We start from the raw sequence: 24,919 nt of genomic DNA on the forward strand, positions 1-24,919 counted from the left end.
TGATATTCTTTAAACTAGTCTTGAGAAGCTAGAAATAACTTACCATAACAAAGCTGCATTAATTTTTTTCTATTAAACTTATCTTACCAGATCATAGGTTCATGGACTTAGAGCTGAAAGGGAATTTGGAAGGCAAGTCAAACCCTCTTATTACGAGGAAACTGAGGCTGAGCGAGATTGTGACTTGTCCAATATCACACAACTAGTGTCTGGAATAGACTTTGAACTTGAGTTTTTCATATTCCAGTGTTCACTGACCGACACAAAGCTGCCTTGAGTGAAGAGAGCAGGTTTCCAGATACTTCTGTATAGAAAGTGCTTCAATTCCCACACATTCTACACAAGTTAATCCACACATGGCTAACTGGAAATTGATTATGTAGTCTTTGGTTTTTGATAGGCTCCCAATTCTTCTCTCTTTATACTCTCTTGGTGACCTCATTAGTTTCCATGGGTTTCATGTCCGTATGACCCTAAGATCTGTATACTCAGACCCAGTCTCTCCACTGAACTTCAATTCTGAATCACCAATTACCAAACTACATATCCTGGAGATATTTCAAACTTGGAATGTCCAAAAAATAATTTATATTTCCTCCCCCAAACTCACTCTTCTTGCAAACTTCTTGCAAACAGAGCTATCTCTGTTGAAGCTATCACCATTCTTTCATTCTCCCTGGTTAATAGCTTTTGTATTATTGACTTCTGACTCTTCCTCACCCTACATAACTACTCAGTTGCAAATCATGTTTCTCTTTATATAATATTTCAAGCATCCACCAACTTAGTTGGTGCTATTATAATTTCTTGACTAGATTACAATTAGGGAACAGCCTCCTAATTGGTCTTCCAGTCTCAAGTCTCTCCTTACTTCTGGACTGTGCTTGACTCAGGTTAGTTTCCTGGTAGTTTATGTTCAATTTTGGGATGAAATAAGGTATCTGTAAATCACTCAACAGTTAACAAAATATTTAATTAGCTACAACAGGAGGATATTCAATAAAGATATACATCGAGGACCCTCTGAGTTGATTCAGCTGAGTGTAGCTCCCCCGCCTAAGCAGTCCATCTTGGTGTGCCAGCCAAGCATCAGAGGATGCTTGAAATTCCTAAGGGCTAATTTTTACTCAAGCAACAAAGAAACGAGGTCATTTGAGCCTTTATAGTCCCCTGAACTACTCAAGCTTTGAGGATGGTTTCAACACTTTTTAAGGAAAAATTAGCCTAATCTGTAATGTAGGGAAACAGAAGGGAGATAGGGTTGGGATATTGCTCTCACTACACCTACACTGCTAAAAAAGTATTTTCCCTTACTTCATTAATCTAACCACATCACTTTTTAACTCAAACTCCAGTCTCTCTATCGTCTTTAAGAACTAAAATATAAACTCTTTTGCTTGGCTTTTAAGGCTGTTTACAACCAGCCCCTGATCTCTTTCTAGCCTCATTAGACCTAACTCCTGTCCAGTACTTTGGAATCCTGCCAAACTGGTCATCCCTGATTCTCATACTTGACATTTCATTCCATCTCCTGTTTCCATAACTTCCGTTTGTCATCCCCTAAGCCTAGAATTTACTATGCCCTCCTCTCCTACTTCGTAAAATCCTTTTATCCCTTCAATGGGCAACTCAAGCAAAATCTTCAACATGAAGGCTTTCTCAATCCCATCATTTGCTAATGTCTTCTATTTTATACTTGTTTTTTATTTTGTATATACTTACATATGTCCTAGTTGTTTCCCCCATTAGAATACAAGTTCCAATGTAGAAATTTTCATTCACTAAATTTTTATCAATGTATTTGTATCCCTAGCACAGTATGTGGCACATGGTAGGTGTTTAATAAATACTTGAAAGGTTGCGTAATCTATTTTATACTAATAGGATGCCTCTAATAATGCAGTCTAAGCTTTATTTGATTCAGTGACCACACTCTATGTTCTTAACTTAGACAATTCTCATAAAAGCATACTGCTGACTAAGAAAATAAGAGGGTCTGTACAGATAAGCACAGGCTATTGCTGGCCAAACAATTTTTTTTTTAAATTGCCCTTACTGGTAGGGGCACTGTGGGATATGGTTTAATTTCATCGTTCTATTTAGGTTTAGAAGTGGATAAAAATTAAAAGATTGTTAGTAAAAATATTTACATTAAACAATGTATTTCAAATATTGACGTTTATATTGTACTGGAACAATATTAACTTAGAAGATAACACATACATCTCCACCTTCCAGCATTTGCTAAATACAAGCAATATTTCTTCTTAGAATTATATTAAAATACTTAAATGGCTATTTGTAGTCTAGGTCACATGTTCAGTAAGATGCCAAAGTAATCACTTCCTCTCCTATAACTCTCTAACCTTTGAAAAAAAAGTATGATATGTCAGATACAATTATACTGGGACCACAGGACAAATAAGAGACCTGACAAAGTAAAATCCTTATGAATTAACACTGGACAACTAAGCCTTAAAGTAATTACTAAGCATTGAGCACCAACTTACACAGCAACTAACGAGCTTTCTTGCAGGCTTGTGCTTGGGGTCTACTGAAAAATCCTGTTGTACCACCACCCAGACTTATCACAGCACACCCTATGCTCTCCTTTTACCCTCACAAAAGTAGCAGTCCTTTACTATATGATATGTGGGGGGATGGGGCAGGGGAAAACAAAAAAATGCATTGCCTTCTGACTGGGATTGGACCTAGGTTAGGAATCCCCAAAGGCTGGGCTGCAGTCTGCTTATCCTACCACCACTCTGCAGAAAAGCACCAGAGCCTATTGCAGTCCAATCACAAGGAGTTAAGGAAGAGGTAGCTATGCCGGGTCTGTAGAATGGATGCAACTCAGCTATGGCCAGACCTGTACCACCAGAGCATATTTCAGTGTAGTGACCTACGCTGATGAACCTCATGTTTTCTAACACCAGTAGAATGAAGCTGTGTTGTAGTTCAACCTTATGGGTATATGCACCAGGAAAGGAAGAGGAGCAAGAAAACTGAGTGATGGAGGAATTTTTTTAAAAGCTAACAAATTATCTCAGTAGAAAAACTCTCTATAAAGGCCCAGTGCATAAGCAGATAAATCAGCACACAGGAGTATTAAACTAGAAAAAAAAAAAAGGAATGAGCAGTAACTCCTCAAAGAAAATACAAAGCTCTCAACTATTGCAAGAGGAAAATGAATCAATGCCTGAAGAAATACAGAATGCTGGACTCCTAAGATAGCATAAGAACAAAAAACTACAGAATAATTTCAGAAGAAAAAAAAAACAAAACATCTTGGAGTGGGGGGGAGGGTAGAAATGGGGAGAAAATTTGTAATTCAAAATGTTGTGAAAATCAATGCTGAAAACCAAATATGTTAAATAAATAAATTGCATTTAAAAAAAATAATAATTTCAGAAGAGAAATTAAATTCATAAAAGAAATGAGGATTTATTATAGGTGAGAACTCAGAGTTCTTAATGCAGAATTTAAAAAATAAGACCTTCAAATATTAAAAGACAGAATATTCAAAAGGATTATTTCAGAGAAATTAGGGAAAATGTGAACTGATTTAGAGTAAAGTAAAAACCACAACAATTCAAAGAAAAAGAACTTTCAAAGACTTTAAGATATCTGATCAACGTAATGACCAACAATGAGAATGAAGCACCAGTTGACAGATGGACTTAAGACGCAGAATGAGTTACACTTTTGGGCATAGCCAAGGTGGTAATTTGTTATGAGGAATTTTTTTTCCCTTTAAAATTATAAATTTAAATACAATTATTTATAATATAAACATAACATTATATTACATATAGCAATATAAATAATTATCATATAAATATAACTTAAGTATAATTAGCACTTCCACATACAGTATAAGACAGGAGAGGTTTGTACATGAAACTTCTATTGTATAGGCCCTGCTTTAAACATGTGTGTGTATAGCATTCAATTTTTAATTTTTCAAAACTATCCTACTTACCTGTGATTCCTTGTGGCCTTCCTTTTGTCCTCTTCTCATTTTGAAGGGGTAGAGGACTATATCCCTACTCCCACTCTCACCTTGTAAAGAAGAAAGACCTGTCCTGCATTGATTATGCCAAGAGGGTGGCAGACCCTCTGAAAGAATACTGAGATACTGAAGCAGGGCAGTTCATGCCAGTGTGTGATACATGTATAGATGTATTAGGGTTTTTTAGGTTAATTGGGGGAGTTTATTCATAGGAGGCCAGTCCTGGGAGGCAACAGGACAAAATGGTGAATCCCCAACACTGAGCCTAAGGCCAGGCCAAGTTATTATACAGAAACAGAACAAAGGAGGCAGATTGCCAGGGATGATCCGTGGTCAAGTCTAAGTTTTTCCATGGGATAGCTTCTTTTGCTGTCTACATTCATTCAAGATAGCTTACATTAACTGTGGAGTCAATGGGTTGTGCTCTCACCACACACATCCAACTCAACTTTTTTAAGAAAAGGCAATTCGAACAAGATAATTTTTTTTGAGGGGGGAAAGGCAGGGCAATTGGGGTTAAGTGACTTGCCCAAGGTCACACAGCTAGTGTGTCAAGTGTCTGAGGCCAGATTTGAACTCAGGTCCTCCTGACTCCAGGGCCGGTGCTCTACTCACTGCCATCTAGCTGCCCCTGAACAAGATAATGGAATGGAATTAGTATATTCTTGAAAGGGGTTCAAGCAGCAACAGAAAAATATTTATATACATATATACGTGTACACACACACACACACACACACACACACACACAGAGAAAACCAGAATAATAGATTTGCAGACAAAAACACAGTGGGAGGAAGAAGACTCAAAAGGGGAAATAAAGTGCAATTACCAAGCGGAAAAAAATCCTCCTATCTTTAGAAATTAATTTTTTAAAGACTTTGCTGTTCATTTGTATCTGACTTTTCATGCCCCATGGACTTCTGGTCCATGGAGTTTTCTTGGCAAAGATACTGGAGTGGTTTGCTATTTCCTCCTCCAGTGGCCAAAAGAGGTTGAGTGACTTGTCCAAGTTCACACAGCTAGGAAGTTTCTGAGGCTAGATTTGAACTCATCTCTCCTGATGCCAACCTCAACACTCTACCCACTAACAGGGTATTAAAAGAGGTGAAGCATTGGGAGAGCAATTTCTTGTTTCCATGAGATGGAATTTGCTTGGAAAGATCATGGGAAAGGCAGAAGGCAAAATTAGATTGTTAAATTGCATAATGTGAAATGAGTAATTTCTACATGGGACTGCATCTATGGTTTATTAATTTTACATTGCTGTAAAAAGTAATTTCATTCCAGTGTGCAATCTTCTAATGTTCCAGATCTTGATGCTCATCTCATCAAGAGATCCCTCTATGAAGTCAGCTTGTCATATTTTCAATACTTATAAGTCAATACTTATAAAATTTCAGAATATATTAAAAGGGAAGAAAAGTTAATGAAGATAAAAAATTCTGGAAAAAATAAGCTAGAAGAGAGGGAGATTTTTAACTACCCACTCACCTGAAAGGGGGGGGGGGGATGAGAAGGGACATAAGAGAAAACATAACTAAATGAAAGCAATAAATGAAGTTAAACCCTGAACAATAATTATAACTCATTAAAATGTAAGAATATGGCAGCATGAATAAAAAAATCAAATATCTTATAAATTTTCCTCATCAATATACTTGTGGCATCACTTTTTGTAGCAACGAAGAACTAAAAACAAAACTGATGTCCATCAATGACAAAATTACTTGTGGCATATGAAAAGGTATTTACTGAGCTATAAGAAATGATGAACACAGAGAAGCATGGGAAATTACATGAAATGATACAAAGTGAAACATGCAGGAAAAGGCACACTATACACAATTACAACAATAGAAAAGGAAAGAATAATAATCAGAAAATAATCAAAAGTGAATGATGCAACATTAGAATGACCAGGCTTAGTCCCATAGAAGAGATGCTAGAAGTCACCTCACCCAGCTTCTTTGCAGCTGGGCTACTATGGATGTGGAATACTGTATTATGTCAGATTCTTTTTGGCTACGTTTGGTTAGATCTGCTGAACTGCCTCCCCATTTTTCTCATATTTATTCCCTGTTATAAGGGATGGCTTTCTAATATGTGGAAGGGATGAGAATATAGTATGGGAAAGGTAGGTGACATGTAAACAGAAGATATTAGTAAAAATTTATTTTAAAAAAAGACACATTGACACAGCATTTCTATGGAATTAAGTAAACCATGAATAACTAAGTACATAAATATTTATAATAGAAATATTAGTGCTAACACGTAAGTATAAAATGACTATAGTACTTCACATGGTTATTTCTTTTTCCAATACATAATACATGGGAAACAGATTAAAAGTACTTTTCAAGACTATTCAGTTTTATTGTCAGTGATAACATGCACAAGACTGTGATTTTACAGTTATTGTTTGTTTCATTTCCTTAAATATCCTTTGCAAGATTATGAATATGCATTAAAAAAATAGATTTACATTTCAGAAATGTAACACATTCAGGAAGCCCTCTGTAAACATAGACCTCTTCCCACATTTTTTTCCTGTGTTTCCCATATAACTTAATTTATGACATTATAAATTCACAAGCTGAATGTGGGCTATTACATTAGAAGAAAAAAATTAAGATTGAATGCTCTAAATTGCTTTTCATTTTCAGACTTAAGAGCCAGATGCAAAGTTTTTTATTTAAAAGCAAACCAAAAGAGTTCATTTTCTATAGATGTTAGCAGTCTAAAAATATTAACATACAGTTTTTATGTTCTTGATCTTGAAAGTTATTACTCCCTGCCCTCCTTTATCCTTCCATCTCTGGACAATTATAAACAGATTTGGCTACTTATTCCTCCTAAACACAAGTTTTCCAGTGAATTCCACATGTCTTTGAATGATAAAGTGATGAAAAAAATTCTGCTTATATTTTAAAAGCAACAGTGGAGGAAGCAGAAGCCTTTTTAAGAAGTACATTAATATTCCATAAAAACAAGCAATGATATAGAGAGAATCAGTAACATTAGTTCTTTATTTCTATACTCTGTCCTTTCTAAAAATCCCTCTTTACTGCACCACTCAGAAACAGAACTGTCAGGATCAAATAATATCACAAAAGTGATTTTAAGAAGGCACAGTCTAACAATTCTTGGTATTTGGCCTATTTTATTTAGTCTTTGTATAATGACTTGAAATCTTTTTTTCTTAAAAAAAAAAAAAAGTTAAATTTAAACTTTAAAAGAATTTTCATACAATGAATGAAGATTTGATAATCTCTTATTCAGCAACCAAACTATTTTTTACTAAACAAGAGATTTTGCATGTTGGTCACATTATCATAAATACATTATTACTGAGGACTGAGTGATAACAGTGTAAATCTTAAAAGGCAAAATATTAACTAAAATACTCTCATTAACTTTAGATGATTCAAACAGCAACTAATAGCTGTTTCCAAAGTTTATTTTTAATAAAAAAGTGATCTAGTTCACATTATTCAATTTCAGGTAAATTGTTAACAAACTAAGTCTTTTAGTTACAATAGTAGAGACTATAAGAAATTAACATGCTTTTGTACAAAACAAAATTGACACACAATGGATTTAAATAAAAACTGACACACTCTCTGAAATTCTGCATTCTTCCAGCCTAGTGAAAAGTAAAACCATGAAGTTATTATACATAAATAATTCAAAATGAGAGTTTATAATGGAAATGTCAACAAGTCACAACTACTGCATCAGTGTTGATAGTTTCCACTAGGTACAGCAAATGTGCAATATTTGACAGAGTTATAAAATTAAACCTTTGAAAGCTATAAATAAAGAATATATAAATAACAGCCTATTATGTGTAAATCATTAGGACTGTTAAAAGAAATAAAGATGTGAACTAAACAGTAATCTGATAATATCTCAATAAGCTACTTCCCACTATGTATAAAGCTATGGTTTGTTAATTTTACATTGCTGTAAAGTAATTTCATTCCAGTGTGCAATCTTCTAATGTTCCAGATCTTGATGCTCATCTCATCAAGAGATCCCTCTATGAAGTCAGCTTGTCATATTTTCAGCAGCCTAGAAAGAGGAAAAGATTCATTACAATGAAACCGGTAAGAGATATTTTAAAGATAAAGATTTTGGCAATTCAAAACGATCATTTTTTTTAAAACTGCATTTAATAGGTTGTAATGTTAAAAACATATTTAAGTTATTACTATATGTAAAAAGTTTGATTTACATCCTTGAATTCACCTTTAGTGGTACACTTTTAATTCTGCCATTACCTGACCAAAACCATGAGAAGACAAAGAACAATTTTATCTGCCATTTCTCCAACTAGATAGGGAAATAAAAAAAGCAAAAGAGCAAGGACATTTGAGAATGATAAGAGTGTTGGGTGATCTAAAACTAAAAAAAGATGATAAAGGGGCTTAAGAAATACCTCTTCACATTCAGGGTTATCAGGGACAAAACAAAAGCAAAGGTTTAACGTGGGAGTGTGGGGGAAGAGGGGAAAGATGCTTAAAAAAAAATGCGAAGTGCAAAAGGGTGATGACCTATGCCAGGAAATTAGAGATTAAAAAATACCAAATAAAGGAAAAGACTGCTAAACACCTGGAGCTAAAAAAAAAAACAACAAAAACAAACACAACAAATCAGAGGCTCTTTCTGAAGAGGAAGAAGGCAGATTACTGAAATTCACAGGCGTTTCCAGGTAAGACATCAGCTAATAAGGGTCAAAGGAAAAAAAATAGTCATGATGGTTGGTGACGGCCTGCTTATGGGTATGAAGTTAGCTATTGATTGGCATGATAACAAATATAGAGAAGTTTACTTACCTCTCCTCTGACTCCCAAAATTTAGTTCTTCAAAGAATAGCTCACACACGACATGAAGCCTTTCTTGATCTTAACTGATAGTGTTTTTTTTCCCTACTCTTATTATCTTGTAGTTATTTGTATATATTTATACGTGTACACGTTCTTTCCCTTTACAGACTATAAGCTCTTTTGTGGATAGAGGCAATTGCATTTTTGTCTGTCTTGCCAGTGCTTCATAGAATACCCAACTAGGTGGCTATTGATTGACTGAGTCTTTGTCTTGATAGGTCATATTATCAAGACATAATAGAGAATCTTCCATTTCAAACACATTACTACCATACAATTATGGTTATTCAAATGTTCCCAAGTGTTATTACCAGAAAGAAGTTGGAAAGCACTACAAGACTCTTAGGCAAGAAAGCTGAAGACCATTAAAAGCACACAGACTATATTTTTATCACTGTGGCTCAATAAAAGAAAAGGGTACATAAGAGAAAAACTGATTTAGGAAAAGAACTGGTTAAGGCAATATGTGAGAATGGATGCTATCGTAGCAGCAACATCTACCCCAAGGAGGCTAGGTTAATTTTCCCTTAAAAGGTGCTAAAATCACCACCAAGACTTAATTGGCTGAGGGTGGGGGTGGTTAATGCCTTTGACAGCTTCCTAGCAGCCTAATCACAAGAGCTATGCCATGAAAAAGCCGGAGTAGCTACGATATAATCAGGCTTGATTGTTACACTAGCGGGACAAAGAAGCTGTGCTTTGCTATGTCAATAAGTATCTTTGCTGAGTATCTTTTCCATGCTATGGCTAAAATCTTTTGTTAACTGTTAGATGGGCTACAAGCAGGGTGTACCAGAGCTAGCTTGTATCGAGCTTGAGAGCTTAAAATTAAATTTTCAGTGTTAAAGTTTCCCTGTGAGCATTTATACCACAGAAATGAGCAAACCCTACGAGGTTATTTCTTTGGTTGCTTGTTATTGTTGGTTATTCTTTGGTTCATTGTCCAGACTTAAAGTAATGGAGAAAATTTTAATGTTGCAAATTAAACTTGAAAGTGTGCTAAACATAGTTTTTTAATTTGTGGAGAACTTTTGTTCAACATTTATTGGCACACCTCTGGCTACAAGTATCTTGTTTGATTCTAATTATAAACATGAAGTATTAGACTAGCCTGAAACACGCCAAGCCTACCTCAAATAACACCTGGATTTCTGGTCCATAGCTCCTGATCAGGGAAGAAGTACCCTTAACAAGGGAGAGTAAGAATGTATTTACTCAATGTCTGGTAAATCTAATGTTTTAAAAAAAGGCTTTTAACTGAAAGGGAAGTGGGTGGAGGAAATTGCCAATGCATATCCACCAAGCTAAATACCATATAAAGCAACAACAAAAGAACAGTTGAAAAACCTAGAAGTTCAAAGACTTAGAAGTTCATGGAAGGGGAAAAAAATCCAAAAAAGGAGCCACTGTTAAAACTCAAATGCTTCTCTATAAATGCCCAACATTTCAGCAACAAGCAAGAGGAAAAAATGTTAATGTAAATTAAACTTAAAAATGTGCTGTACACAGTTTTTTGTTTTTTTTAATTTATGAAGAGCTGTTTGTTAAACATTTACTAGTGCACCACTGGCCACAAATACCTCATTTGATTCTAATTCCAAACATGAAGCACCAGACTAATCTGAATCAGATAATATTTGGATTGCCAATAAAGACTAAATATAGTATAGTCCTCATGCAGAGAAACACCTGACCTAATAAGTCATTGGGGTTTAGTAGAATGAAATGCATAACCAAGGAGAAAACTTACTCTCCATGGAGAAAATAGGGTTAGCATTGTGTATTTAAGATGTATGGAGGAAATCCAAAAGCAGGGAGAAAGGGATGGGACATGTTGAACATCAACACAAAGAAGGAGAGAATGGGAGTCTGAGTGAGAGTAAAAGAGTGAGAGAGTGAGTAAGTGAGTGAGAGAGTGAGAGTGAGAGAGAGAGAGAGTGAGAGAGAGAGAGTGAGTGTTTTACTAGAGGCAATATGATGCAACAGATAGAGCTCTGGCCTAGGAGTCAGGAAGACCTGGGTTCAAGTCCCTCCTCTGACACTTAACACTTAAGCTAACACTTAGCTCTCAGTGCTCTATATGACTCCAAGACTGTAAGTTGCAGAACAGGTGCTGACATGCATTAATAGAAGTTTCCTCACCCAGGAATTCCATATGCTAGTGACATCAGAAGTCCAGTCCCTATCCCTAAAGTCCTTTCACAAAAACCAGGCCAGTTTACAAATAGAGCCTGGACATGTTTTGTGCACAATACTCTTTCCATCCATTACGAAACTCCAGTAAGTATCACTTTCTTTTCTTATATCAATATAACAGCTAGGTTATGCATATGGATGGCAAAGAAAGCTGAACATTGGGTAAGACTCAAAGGGCTCTTCCTGGGCTACTCTGGAATGTGATGACATCCTTCCAGGTGGGTTGAAAGGAGCAGTTAACTGAAAATACTATTTATTAGTATTTTTATTATTATTTTATTTGTAGTATCAAGCACAATCTGATTAAATTTCTGTAAAGTATGGAGAAACTACTCTCTGTCTGTTCAAAAACCTTATTAGATGTGCTTAAATGGATTTTATTTATTAACCAGAATGGTGCCTTTGTTTTTATTTTGTTCATGAGTTACAATATAGGCAGGTTGTAAGACCAGTAACCAGGATCAAAAAACGGGGAGAATCAAAAGAAGGGAAAAGAGAAGTCTTCTCTTTACAAAGATGCAAAACCAATAAAGACTAAGGCAGTATAGTACAATGGAAAGAATGGATTGGAATTGGGTGACCCAAATTGGCAACTACATGATCTTGAACAAGTCTCTGAACCTTTCGATCAATAAACAAGTATTTACTAAGCACATACTATGTGCCAGGCATTGTGCTAGGTCCTCAGTATATAAAGAAAAAAAGGGAACAATGCCTCAATGAACTTTATTGAAGCCTCCTGGGTCTGTTTCCTGATCAAATGAGATATATTCAAAGTGCTTCGTAAAACTTTAAGTGCTGTATAAATGTTATTATTGGGGACTGAAATGTTTTTTATTTATAAAGTGAGGGTGAGGGGGGTTTTACTGGGTGTATTTTGGCTCAAAGTTTTATGTCTTTGACCCTAAAAGGGAAACCAAATGAAAAAATGACAAATTATGAGGTTTCATGCTAGCAAACATTCAGATGAACTATAGAGATTTTATTATCATTTTTCCCCCTGGTTCCAAGGGAAAAGATACCAGGATTCAAAGTGAGAGGACAGCAGCTTAGCCACTTCTCAGTACTAACTCTAGTACTGAGATAGGAGATGGTGTTGTGTTCAAGGAAACGCAAATAGAACAGAACTACTAAAATGTAGAGTTTGTAGAGGAAAGTAAAATGCAAGAAAACTGAAAAGGTAGGAAGCGGCCAAGTTATGAAGAGCTTTACATAGGAGTTTATATTTGAATCTGGATGAACTGGAGTGAGAAGAGACTTGAGGCTGGGAAATCAACCAGAGGGCTACTGAATAGTCCAGGCTAGAAGCAATGTGTACCGTAAGTAGAATGGAAGCTGTGGAAGTGAACAGAAGGGGACCTATAAAAAACATAATAAAGGTAGAAATAAGATTTTGGCAATGCATTGGCGATGTGGTTGACAGTGAAGAGCTGAGAATGACAACATGCCTGTGGACATGGTACCACTTTACTAATTATTTTAGCTGTTACTGCTAGCCTTTCCAAACTGCTTTGTAATTATTTTCCTTATACTAACATATTCTCATCTCCCTCATTAGAATATAAGCTTCTTTTAAGTTCTTGTCATTTTTTCATGACCCCACGTGGGGTTTTCTTGGCAAAGATAATGGAATGATTTGCCATTTCCTTCTCCAGCTCATTTTACAGGTAAGGTAAACTGATGCAAACAGAGTTAAGTGACTTACTTGCCCAGGGTCACACAGCTAGGAACTGTAGGAGGAAAGATTTGAACTCGGGAAAATAAGTCTTCCATACTCCAGGCCAGGTAGTCTATCATTTCGCTACCGAGTTGCCCTTTCTATTAAGCAGGGAATATTATTTATTGTAGTTGTAGGCACATTGCCTAGGATAGTTATCTGGCTCACAGTAGGAACTTAATAAATACTTGCTGATTGAGTAGGAGGATGGTAGTGCCTGATAGTAATAGGGAAATTCAAAGTAGGTAGAGTCTGAAGGAAAAAAAAAGTGCTATTGTAGAAATGCTGAGTTTGATATATATAAATAAAAAAAGAGGTAGTAGGTAATATGGTACTATAGCTGAGGAGAGAGACTAGGACTATATATATATATATAAAGATCTGGGAATCACCTGCATACAGATAATAATCTAATCCATGGAAGCTACTGAGATCTCTGAGAGAACATAAAGGGAAAAAAAGAAGGCTCATGAAAGACACTTAAGGGACACCCACTGTTAATGTGGAGAATTGGCCAAAGATACTGAGGAGTGATTAGAAACTTAAGAGAACCAGGAAAAAGCAGAGTCAAGATAACCTAGAGTATGTAAGTGAACAAGGTGATCAACAGTGTCAAATGCTGCAGACACATAAACATTTTTAAAAAGTCATTAACTTTGGCAATTAAGATCATTAGTAACTTTAAAGAGAATAGTTTCAGCTGGAGGTCAGAAACCAGATTGCAAAGGGTTTGAGAAGAAAAAAAGGGGAAGAAACAAGTATAGATGGCTTTCTCAAGTTCAGTTAAAGAGAGCTATGGGATTATAACTACTGGGGATGGTAGAATCAAGAGAGCGTTTTTTAAGTACAGCAGACAGTGAAATATTTGTAGGCAGCAGAGAAGGAATCATTAGATAGGTAGTAACTGAAGATACAGTAGGGATGCTAGTGGGGGTGGGGGATTCAATCTACCAGAAAATACAAGAGGGGATGGGATCAAGGATGCAAATTGACCTTGCTAAGGAGAAAGGTCACTTCTCCAAGAATATTGAAGAAGCAGTGCCTGCAAAGGCAGGAGTGGGCTTCTTATAGTCTCCTGGACTTGGAGAATTCTAATGTTTCTTTAAAAAAAAAATTATTTTCATTGGTCACTTTTGTTTCTATAACACCTTCATTTCTGAATATACCCCACTCCCCAGTGAGTCAATCAACCCTTGTACACAGAAACAAGGCAATTTAGCAAAACCAACATAACCACTTTATCTGACAATTTGTATAATATTCCAAATAAATATTACCACAACTGCAAAAAGTTGAAGAAAGTATATTAACTCTTCTTCAGTGTCAAGTCTGGTCATTATAATTACAGTCTCAAGTTTGGGTCTTTTTTGGGGGGAGGGGTAGGGGAGTGTTACATCGTTGCATTCATTGTGTATAGTGTTTGGTTCTACTTGCTCCATTCTTCATCAGTTCATAGGTCTTCTCATATTTCTCCATATTTTTCATATTTGTAGATTCTTATTGTGCAGTCATATTCTATTATAGTCATGCTCCACAATTTGTTTAGCCATTACCCGAACTATTCTACTAAGGACCTAGTTTTAACTTTCATATAAATATTTTGGAAAAAGAATTAGAGAACCTCTTGCTTGGAAGCAAAAATTAATAGTCCTCCTCACCTTTAGTGCTTCTGTGGCCTTTCGAAGTTCTTTAATGACAGAGGATAAGGCCTCTGGGTTTATTCCTTGCTCACATAGACGTACACAAATAGAGAGTGTTTCCATATCCAAGCCAGTATTCAATATTCTTGAAATTTCAAGCAAAACTGAAACACATATACAAAAGCTTTTTAAAAGTTAGGTATCAGAATTCCAATCTATGTAGACAGTATCCTTTAGTCCAGATATTGTCACAAGGCTGTAATTTCCTAAGGGATTTTGGAATACAGGAATTTAGTAATACCATATACTTGATACTCCTAACTTTTCCAAGTGCATTCATATCTATTATTTTATTTTTAAAAATCATAATAATTCTTGAGATAGGAAAACAAGTTGATATTATCTTCATCTGACAAATGGTGCAACAGACACTGTGGTTTAGTGTTAGAGAACTCACCAAACAACTCAGGTGTGGGAAAAAAAAATTAAAATGAACAGAATATAAAAGCAAATACAGGTAATAAAGCATAAATACAAAAGCATGGCACAGTACTAGTAAACATTATTAGGAATCTAAAAGTTCAAAATAAGCTGAAGCGAGCTAGAAAAGGTAAAGACAACAATAAGAGTTCAGTTTCTTCTTCCTATCCCAGAAACTATGTGGAGAGAAAGAGAACTAGATAGTAAGCTCCTTGAGGGCAGGGACTATCCATTGCCTCTTTTACTATGTGCCTCTTGGCACATAGTAGGTACTTAATAAATGCTTACTGACTAACTAAAGAAGAGACAGAACCACTGCTTAGGATAGAATATGAAAACTGAAAAATGTTTCCCTTTGGATGAGAGCCTAAAAGCACAAAAGCTAATAAGGAGTTGGTACCCAAGAAAGTAAGGGGATAATAAAAGCAGGTACTTGCCCATGATGAGTTCAAGTCACCTGGTTCAGATGAACTGGAACCTAGGGTAAAGGAAGGTAAAAGTGCTCTGCAAGCATCAATGATATTTCAAAAATTCTGGAGAAAACAAGAGGCACCACAAGACTAGAGAAGGGCAAATGTCCTGATTCTTCTGCTTCAAAAAAGAAAGAAGGGAAAAGCATCTCTGAATGATAGGCCAGTTAGCTTAACTTAGATCCCTGCAAATATTTTCTACAACAGATTATTAAAGTCACTGAGAATAAATCTACCAGACTAAAATGATCTTCATTTTATTCTGGATCACTAAACTGGTTAGGACAATCTTTCTCATACTATCCTGCAAGGGATCCTGAAACACCCTAAGTTTGGTTGTTTTTTTAAATGAACCCTATGTTATTTAATAAGCATTAAAACAGTAATTTTAGAGGATTTTACTACACGGGTCCTGCCAAAGTTTTGTTTAATCTGAAGGCTTCTACCACTGTGGAAAATTTTAAGAACCGCTGGACTAGAGGGCTGCTGTAGACACAGTTTATCTAGACTTCAACTAAGCGTTTCTTCTAACTCCAAAATTCTGGGATTGGGATCTAAAGTAAGGTGTTAACATATGTCTTTTTTTGATGAGTGTTTCACCAGTGGTATATCTTCCATCTAATCCAAACCAAACCCTATTGTTAGCTCAGATGCACACATGGATGTTTATACACCTTTCGAACCAGAACTGGAAACGTGGTACCTTTAAAAGAAAAGAATGTTCTAAAACGTTTAGTATGAGAAATAAGAATATTGATTATGATCAGATAATGTCTTGATCTCCCAAAGAAAAGCTTAATCACCCAAACCTTTAAGTGCTAAAAAGAAAAACCTAAAAATGATATCTCATTTAAATTTCACTTAAAGGAGGGTGCATATAACTTCAATGAAGTACAGAACTGTTTGAGTAAAGAGTTTTTGTAACACAGAAAATGAAACATAAGACAATAGCCTAGACTCTAGGCCCTAGAGCAAAGATACCATGAAAGTAAAAACACATTATAAATTTCTGATGATTTATCTTTTACCAATTGCTTCTCCAAAAATACTCTATATGGTATTTTCTGCCTGTCCATAATTCTGAACTGCTGAACATGAAAGGCACCATGGGGCAGTGGAATGTTGGACCTGAGAAGTCAGTAAGACCTAGTTTCAAATTCTGCCCTAGCCACTTAACTGGGTACATCATTTAACTCTCTAATCATCATTCTTTACCTATAAAATGGGAGAATAATAGCACCTCAGAGGATTGTTGTGAGGAACAAATGAAGTAAGGCATTGCATAAATTACTATAATTTTGCTTAACATTTTCTTTTTGCTCCATTCTAAAATAATGCAGCTTCGCCTAGAACACACTGTTAAGGAGTAGTAAATTGTCAAAGCTCTATCACTATCAACAAAAGGGGTTGGAAATAGCTGACCAGCAAAGTTCCTCCCAGACCTAAAATTCTGTAATTTCATATCTACCAATTCAACCATTTGTGGAGGGGATCTTTGATGAGTCCTGGTAAGCTTCCACTGGTGCAGAACTTGGAGGGGAGGGGGAGCTTGTTTTGGGGTCTTTAGCATACTTAAGGTCACAGATTTAATGATGGAAGGGGACTTCAGAGGTTATCTACTCTACTCCACTTCCCATTTTTCAAACGATGAAACTGAAGCCCAGAGAGATAAGTAATTTGTCCAAGTCACATAGCAACAAGGTCAAGATTCACTCTCAGGTTCTATGACTTCAAATGCAGGACTGTATACTTCATTAGGTTTTGGAGGGCAAAATTGTCAGCTTTATGGTACTTTTAACAGATCTGGGCTATGTTTCCTTAAGCAATTTTCTAACCTGGAAGGTGTCCTTTTAATTAGTTCCTTTGAATTACTCTTCCCTATATTCCCCAATAGGCAGTTCAGTAGATAGAGCACTGAGGCTAGAGTCAAGAAGATCTGAGTTCAAATCTAGCTTCAGACACTTACTAGCTATGTGACCTAGAGCAAGTCACTTAATCCCTATTTGCCTCAGTTCACAGCTGTAAAATGGGAACACAACAAAGAAGGAAACGGCAAACCATTCCAGTATCTTCACTAGAAAACCCTATGGACTTTTATCACATAGAGTCAGACAGGACTGAACAACAGCAACGAATATTTCCCCACAAGCCCAAAACCAACTCAACACATAGTTAGTTACTGGGCACCTATTACGAAATACAAAGATGGGTAAGACGGATGATCTCTAGCACTAAATCCAAAGTGCTTTTCCTTACACCTGCGTGAGGGAGGTTTTACAAATATTGTAACTTCCTTTTACAAATAAGGAAAATGAAACTCAACTAGGTTTTGCCTTGACCAGGGTTGCATTAATAACCATTACATGTGATCTCAACACAAGTCTGAAGAATGAATTACTAAAAATAGCATTAAGTGCTTACTATGTGCCGGCACTGTGCTAAGTGATGGAGATACAAATACAAGAAAGCAAGACAACTCCTGCCCTCAAGGTGCCTAATGTTTTAATGGGAAACGACCTCAAGATGCTTACGTTTTAATGGGGAAAAGACAACTCATAGGAGAAGTGGTGGCCAGAAAGGAGTGTTGATTTCATTACTATTTTCAGAATCAGAATCAGAAAGGGGATGGAAAGAGGACGCTGCAGCAGCAAGGCATGAAGATAGCTGGGGAGTAGCATGCGAGGTCTGAACTTGGGCTTGATAATGTAAACACTGAGCAACAAAAGCCAAGGAGCTTGGGGCACTGAGTCCCAGGATAGAGGCTGAAACACAGAAGCATGGCACGGAAGTGGTGAAGTGGATTGGGTCCAAAGCTAGATACAGTGAATGGCCACCAACCAGAAGGCCAGGGTGTCAGAAGACTAAGTCAAATATTATTTCTACTGTATTATGCTCAAGAAGGGTAAAGAGTAGAGAAGGTAGTGAAAACAAAACAAAAAGCAAGCAAAACAAAAGGATAGGGGAGATTCATATCTTTTAGATTAAATAATCAAGTTAAGAAGAGGTGTTTAGAATATTTCTTTCATGCATCCTTTTAACCTAGTATTACAAAAAGGCATAAATCTACTTGCTAAAAGTTTTTTTTTGTTAATAAAACTTTATTATACTTAGGCATAAAAGGTGCCTTTTCTCATCTCTAAATCACAGTTTAGAATAAAATTAAAATAAAAATGTGAAACAACTTTTCACTTACATGTCAGTAAACACTGATTAAGCTGCTTTAAATCTAAAGGAACTTCACACAATACCTCATATTATACATTTAACTGTATTGGTGGTAAATCTTTTAACCTTGAAACTCTATAATTAACTGAAATGTGAATGTGTTTATAGTAGAAAGTGTCAGTATTATATATTACCTACAGATTCATTTAATAAAAACATTCTGGCAGCATTTTTACATCTAACCAAATGAATCTAAAAATGCAAAAGTAGTAGATCAGAGTTTAACCAAAGGCTAGTGTTTCTTGGCATCTTATTTTAGCATCCATGCCTTACTGATGTGCTCGTGTCATTAGCACTTAATAATAGTCATTTATATCAAGACTCTCTACATTCTAGCCTAAGGTTAGATCATTTATACTCTAACCTGTCATGCACTATGTGAAAGCATTTACTGTCTCTGGACTTTTACAGCTTTACCAGCAACATTCCTTTGCTGCTAAAGTGGTCTGTTTCCTCTTTATATGATTAGGTAAAGCACTATGTTAACTTTTACTGTGAGTTCCAAACTGTTAGAAAACAATTTTTTTTCCAAAGTTCAATCATGCTTATTCTACTGGTTTCATCACCATATGCCAAAGCAAAAGCTGGAACATTGGTGGAAGAAAATACATTTTATGTACTGATACCATTATCAATCAATCAGTAAGTATTTATTAAGCAACTACTATGTACCAGGCACTATTCTAAGTGTTGAGGATGCAAAGACAAAGAAATATACAAGCTCTACTCTGAAGGAGTTTACATTCAACCTTGGGGAGAAAACAAATACATGTATGTATATATAGAACAAACACAAAAGAATAGTTATAACTAAATACAAGTAGTTAAATAAAAAGAAGTATAGAAGGGAAGGCATGAAAAGCTGAAGAATAAGGAAAAGACTTAGAAGGTAGTAGCTAAGCTGCATCCTGAAAGAAGGGATTTTATGAGGTAGCGGTGAAAAGGACATGATGTGGTACAATGGCATTAAACTCAAATAGAAACTGATTTCTAAAGGCTGATATTGACTTAGAAAGCCACAAATGAACATTATCTATGTTCTATTGAGGAGAAGGGGATAGCAACTAGGTGGCACAGTGGATAGAGCAGCTGGCCTGGATTATGGAAGACTCATAGTCTCAATTCAATCTGGCATCAGACATTTATAAGCTATGTGACCCTGGGCAAGTCACTTAATCCTGTCTGCCTCAGTTTCTCATCTGTAAAATGAACAGGAGGAAGAAATGGCAAACCACTCCAGCACCTTTGCCAAAAAAATGCCAAATGGGGTCACAAAGAGTTTAACGTGACGGAAACAACAAAAATGGTGCATTTTTATTTTTTCTGTTAAACATTTCCCAATTACATTTTAATCTGCTTCTGGCTGAACTTGCGAGTTTTTCTAGCCACTTGTAGCCCTTGAATTTGCCACCTCTGAGCCTGAATCAGGAAGACTTGGGTTAAAATATTCCCTCAAGACACTAGCTCTGGGGAATGCTGAGTAATTCAAAAACTCTGTCCTTCATGTTCTTGATCTGTAAAATGAGGAAATTGGTTGAAAACTAAAAACAACTAAAATTTTTAAAAGAATGCATATGTAGAACCTATATCAAATTACACACCACCTTGGGATAGGGGAAAGGTAGAGATGGGGAGAAAATTTGCAACTCAAAATCTTATGGAAGTGAATGTTGAAAGCTAAAATAAAGTAAAATGAGGAAACTGGACTTGATGCTTGTGAGGTCCCTTTTAGCTCTTTAACTATGATCTTATAAATGTCTTTCAGGTACGAGGACAGCCAATGCAAAGGGACAGAGATGGGAAATGGTCCTCTTTATGAGGAACAGAAAGAAGGCTGTATTAGGTGAAGTGCAAGAGGATGAGGGGGAATGATATACAATGAGGCTGGAAGAATAAGCTGACAAGTTGTGTATGGCTTTAAAAGTTAAGTGGAGAAGTTCACATTTTTTTTTGTGGGGGTGGGGAGGTTTAAACAGGGAGCCACCGGAGTTTAGAGGAATCAGGACTGTGCTTGTGGAAAATCACTTTGAGAGCAGTATGGAGGACCAACTGAAATGGAGATAAGGCAGGTAGACCAAAGAGGAGATCACTGCAATAATCTAGTCAAGAGGGGGACTATGCAAGCAGAGAGGAGCCATGTGGAAAAAAAAAGTTACAGAGGCAGAGTGGAAACTTTTAAGAAAGTAACAAAATCAGATAATCCTGCATATCAAATATAAATGATTTTAATGGGCTTCTTGGTTTCTTTCTTTGTTTTCCCCCATTCTGATACCACTTCTAATTATTTTGTTGCTCCTTATATTTGGGCCCTGCAATATTGAACTTGCTGGTCAGATTTGTGTTTTCCAGACTACAGGCCATCCACCTACAGTTGGTAGCAAACAATGATACCAGCCTATACCCATCTGCTCAGTTCCAGTCAACCTCCTCCTTGGGACACACTGAGGCAGGGATGTCTCTATGCCACTTGTCAGCCTGAAGAAGCTACAGAAACCAAGACCTTCGTCCTTCTCCTAAATGAATTTGAGCCCCAGCTTTTTGCCCAATATCTCAATTTCCTCATATGCCTCACTAGAACAGCAGGCATGTCCTCAACCACATCCATCCAGTTTTAGACAAGACCACAGTAGCCAGCCGACAGGAAAGCAGCACCAACAGGATACCGAGCAAGATGTTTGACCACTAAATCATAGAACGGACTTTTCCTAAATGCGGTAATAGCAAAGAACTGCCCTTAGGTGAACTTAGGATGTAGAGAGGCTTATTATAACTATCCTACATTAATAACCCCATCCAGGGGGCTTTTCTGTATGCATCCTGGGTAGCCACATGCAAAGTTCCACCAAGGCTAGGACCTCTCCCCATATTAGTAAATCTCTCCTATATTTTAATATTTGTATATTCTCTTATGTTAATAACACTGTTTGCTCTATAAAAGTCTATCTTGCTTTGCTAAGCTGCTAGCTCCTCTAAGGAGCCTAGCCATCTTGCTGAGAGTGTAATCATCAATAAATGCTTTTGCTTGGGTTGGAAATGGTCTTGGTCTGTGAATTCTTTCAAGATGATCAACACACTTTGACAAACCTGTTGGATATGTCGAGTGAATTGAGTGTAAAGTCAAAATTACAAAGTTGGCAGACTAGGAAAATAATGCCTTAGAAAGAAATAGGAAGTTTGGAAGAGGTGTATTTTTTGATGAAGGGTGGGGGGAGGTGGATTATGAATTTTGTTTTAGATATGCTGAGTTTCACAAGTCTCTATAACATTCAGTTTCAAATGTCTAAAAGGCAGTTGGTGACGGTGAAGTCAGGGGAGAGACTGGACCTGGATATATTGATCTGGAAATTATGATTAGAAGTGATAATCCCAGAGGTTTAGGGAAAAGTGTTAGGAACAGCCATAGTTAGAAAGTGTGGAATCAATGAGATACCAGAAAAGATTAAAAAGCAGTAACAAGAATGGTAGAAGAACCAAGAGATGGAACAGTATCACAAACTCCCTCAGTGATGGTAAGGGACCTTTGGCCTTTGACTGAATCCAAACTTCACAGAACAGAGCCCCTTCAAAAAAAGGATTTGTTCGGTAAAAAGTGGACTCAGTCAAAAGGCTGCACTCAGGGCCTACGGAGGACCTTTGAGGTGGAAGGTTCCCCATCCCAGATTCTAAGTCATTTGCATAAAGATGATAATTGAAACCATGGAAGCTGCTGAGATCACCAAAAAAGAGGATACAGAGAGAAGAGGGAGGGGAAGACTTAATCTTAAATAGTTAGAGGGTAGGATATTAATGTCAGCAGAGGAGGCTGAGGAGCAGTTAGACTAGTAAAACCAAAAGAATGAAGTGTCAATAGAACCCAAGAGAAGAAAGTATCCAAAAGGAAGCAGAGTGCAAAATTCTGTAAAGACCCTAAGATGAATGAGGATAGGAAAAGACCATTAGATTTGGCATATAAGATATCACTGGTAATCTTGAACTGTGTTAGCTGGATGATGAGGCTGTAACACTACAAGGGTTTGAGAATTGAGAAAAGAAGAGGAGGCAATGAGTATAAAGTTTTCTCTAGAAGTTTGGGTGTAAATCCAAGGGATCCAGGGATTCCTGTAAAGGCATTTTTCTTTTAAAAGGGTGGGGAGTCCTGGGCATATTTGTAAAAAGCTTAAATGGGAAGTACAATGCAAGAAAGGGGCAGCAGGAATAAAGCAGGTTAAGTAAAGTCAGTCAAATCCACTCAGTAGCCTACTTAGCAGCCAATCGTCTAATCAGTCCTAGGTACTGCGTTACACGCTAGGAATACTAAGATATCTTGGTAAGACACAGTCCCTGCTTTCAAGGAGCTCAGTCAAATCACATGCAAACAACTACGTACAAACAAGCTATAATCAAGATACGTTGGAAATAATCATCACTTCTGCGGGGTAAAAGTGGAGTGGAAACCGCCACGAAAGTGTGAAACCCCCAGTTAGGAAGCTGTTATTTCATGCCTAGCCAATATTAAAACCATCTCGACATAACGAATGTCAATTACACCATAGGAACTCACAAACACTCACGCACCGACGCTACTTTTTTTCCTTTTCCACTTGACCACATTCATGTAGACGCAGACCCTTTTTCAACGTCATCACCCGTACACACAGACGCGCGCGCTCCTTTTAATTCCATCACCCTCATACGTACACACAGACACAAGGTGTGTTCCTTTCACCCTCACCACTCAGTAAGTGTACACACGTGTACACACACACACAACCTGGCCCGGCCACACGCCACCTGAGTCAGCACCCCCGCGCCAGGACGCATTTGGATCCGCTTCAGAGCAAACAGGGCGAGGAGGGGGTGGGGAGGAAAGTGGGCTGGAGATGCCCCGCGGGCCCCGGGGTTCCAGCCTGTGGAGGGGTAACGGGCCCGCGCGCATTCCGGGCCCCGGGCGCGACGCCGACGTGGAGAAACGGGACGACGCGCGTGAACGCCTACGTAGAAGCCAAAGGGACACCTCTCGAGGGCGAGGCGTCGACTGATTCGGGGGTGTCGGGTCCGGGGCAAGAAGGGCTCATCATCAAGCTTACAATGGAACCATCCCCTTTTGTTGGGCCCCGAGTCTGGCTGCGAACTGGAGAGAAGAGGAAGGGATAGGGACGGGGACTCACCGTCCATGGTCTCCCTCACCGCATTCAGGTTGGCGGCCGCGGCCGCCGCCGCAGCAGCACCGCTATTACTCCCCGCCATGGCTACTGCCAGCCAAGGCGGGGGGGGAAGAGCGGGAGAACGGTTTGACCCGGAACAGGAGGGAGTGTCCTGTTCTCCCGGGCAATCAGGCTGCACGTCGTCCCCTCACGCCGGAGGGAGGCTCCGCCCCTCGCGCTGTGTGTCCGCCGCCGTGAGGCGCTCCATAAAGTTGCGTTGATTTGAATCCCAGGGCCTCGTTACTATGGGGGCGTGAAGCGCGAAGTTTCCATTCGAATTTCCTACGCGGTTGCGGTTTGATTGGCCAGTTCGAGGACGGCTCGGAGCCGCGATTGGCTGAGCTCCCGGAAGCCCCGAGCCCTGGTTGGCCCCAGGCATCTCGGAATCTGGGAGTTAAAGAGTAGCTGGCTGCTGCTGCCGCGGCGGCTGCTTGACCCCCGGGAGAGCCAGCTGGATTCTCGATCTCTGCAGATCCCCACCGTGAGGGTCGTGGCTTCTCACCCGCGGCATATAGGTACATGCTTTGGAGGGGGGGTCTCCTCTTCAATTCCCGAATCGTAAGGAGATAGCGTTTTTCCTGGACTCCTTGCTCGCCGGTCCGCCCGCACCGAGTGTGCCTTAGGAGAATGGGGGCAAAAGGGGAATCTGTCTGTGAACTTCCTCTTTCCGAAGAGGCTGCCTTTGTAGAACTCCTAGGAAGGCGCATTTCCCCTTGCTGGCACCTGGGGTGTCTGTCCATCCCCGCTCTGTCTTGGGACGGAGGCAGCCTTGTGCCCTGTCGTGGAAGCCTTTGACACTTTACCCATCTAAGGGATCGTGAGCCTGTAAATGTCTGAGCCCTGACCCAGCATATTGTTTGGGACTAATCGTTGGGATAGACAGAACAAAGAGGGTTGGTGGAGGTGAGGTTCTGGTATAATCGTGCCTGGACTTGGTTTAGGTGGGTTGAGAGGGTATGTCCGTTCCCTCTGTTGATAATCTACATTTTGTCTTGTACTTTTCACGTTTTATACGTAGTTGTTTGCATGAGTTCTCCCCCAAGAGACGGTGAGCTTCTAAGGAGCGGGGATTCCCTTCTGCCCTTCTTTGTATCCCCATTGCTT

At 38.1% G+C, this 24,919-nt stretch overlaps 2 protein-coding genes across 4 annotated transcripts in view; one reads left to right on the top strand and one right to left on the bottom strand.

The window, feature by feature from the left end:
* Positions 1-6,367: 6,367 nt before the first annotated feature.
* Positions 6,368-23,893, bottom strand: MZT1 (mitotic spindle organizing protein 1). The gene is made up of 3 exons (XM_036756550.1): positions 23,780-23,893; positions 14,476-14,621; positions 6,368-8,089 (listed from the first exon to the last, which is right to left on the bottom strand). Exons 1-3 carry the CDS (start codon positions 23,856-23,858, stop codon positions 8,066-8,068), a joined length of 249 nt encoding a protein of 82 aa, XP_036612445.1. The 5' UTR covers positions 23,859-23,893; the 3' UTR covers positions 6,368-8,065.
* Positions 23,601-24,919, top strand: part of BORA (BORA aurora kinase A activator) — a 42,875-nt gene continuing 41,556 nt past the window's right edge. For 2 of the 3 annotated variants that reach the window (XM_036756549.1, XM_036756548.1), the window contains exon 1: positions 24,241-24,330. The gene's annotated coding sequence lies outside the window, so the exon portion shown is untranslated. Of the gene's footprint in view, positions 24,331-24,919 lie in introns of all 3 variants that reach the window. The other variant, XM_036756547.1, reaches the window with a different exon arrangement.

The sequence above is a fragment of the Trichosurus vulpecula genome, chromosome 4, assembly GCF_011100635.1.
Source record: "Trichosurus vulpecula isolate mTriVul1 chromosome 4, mTriVul1.pri, whole genome shotgun sequence".
NCBI lineage: Eukaryota > Metazoa > Chordata > Mammalia > Diprotodontia > Phalangeridae > Trichosurus > Trichosurus vulpecula.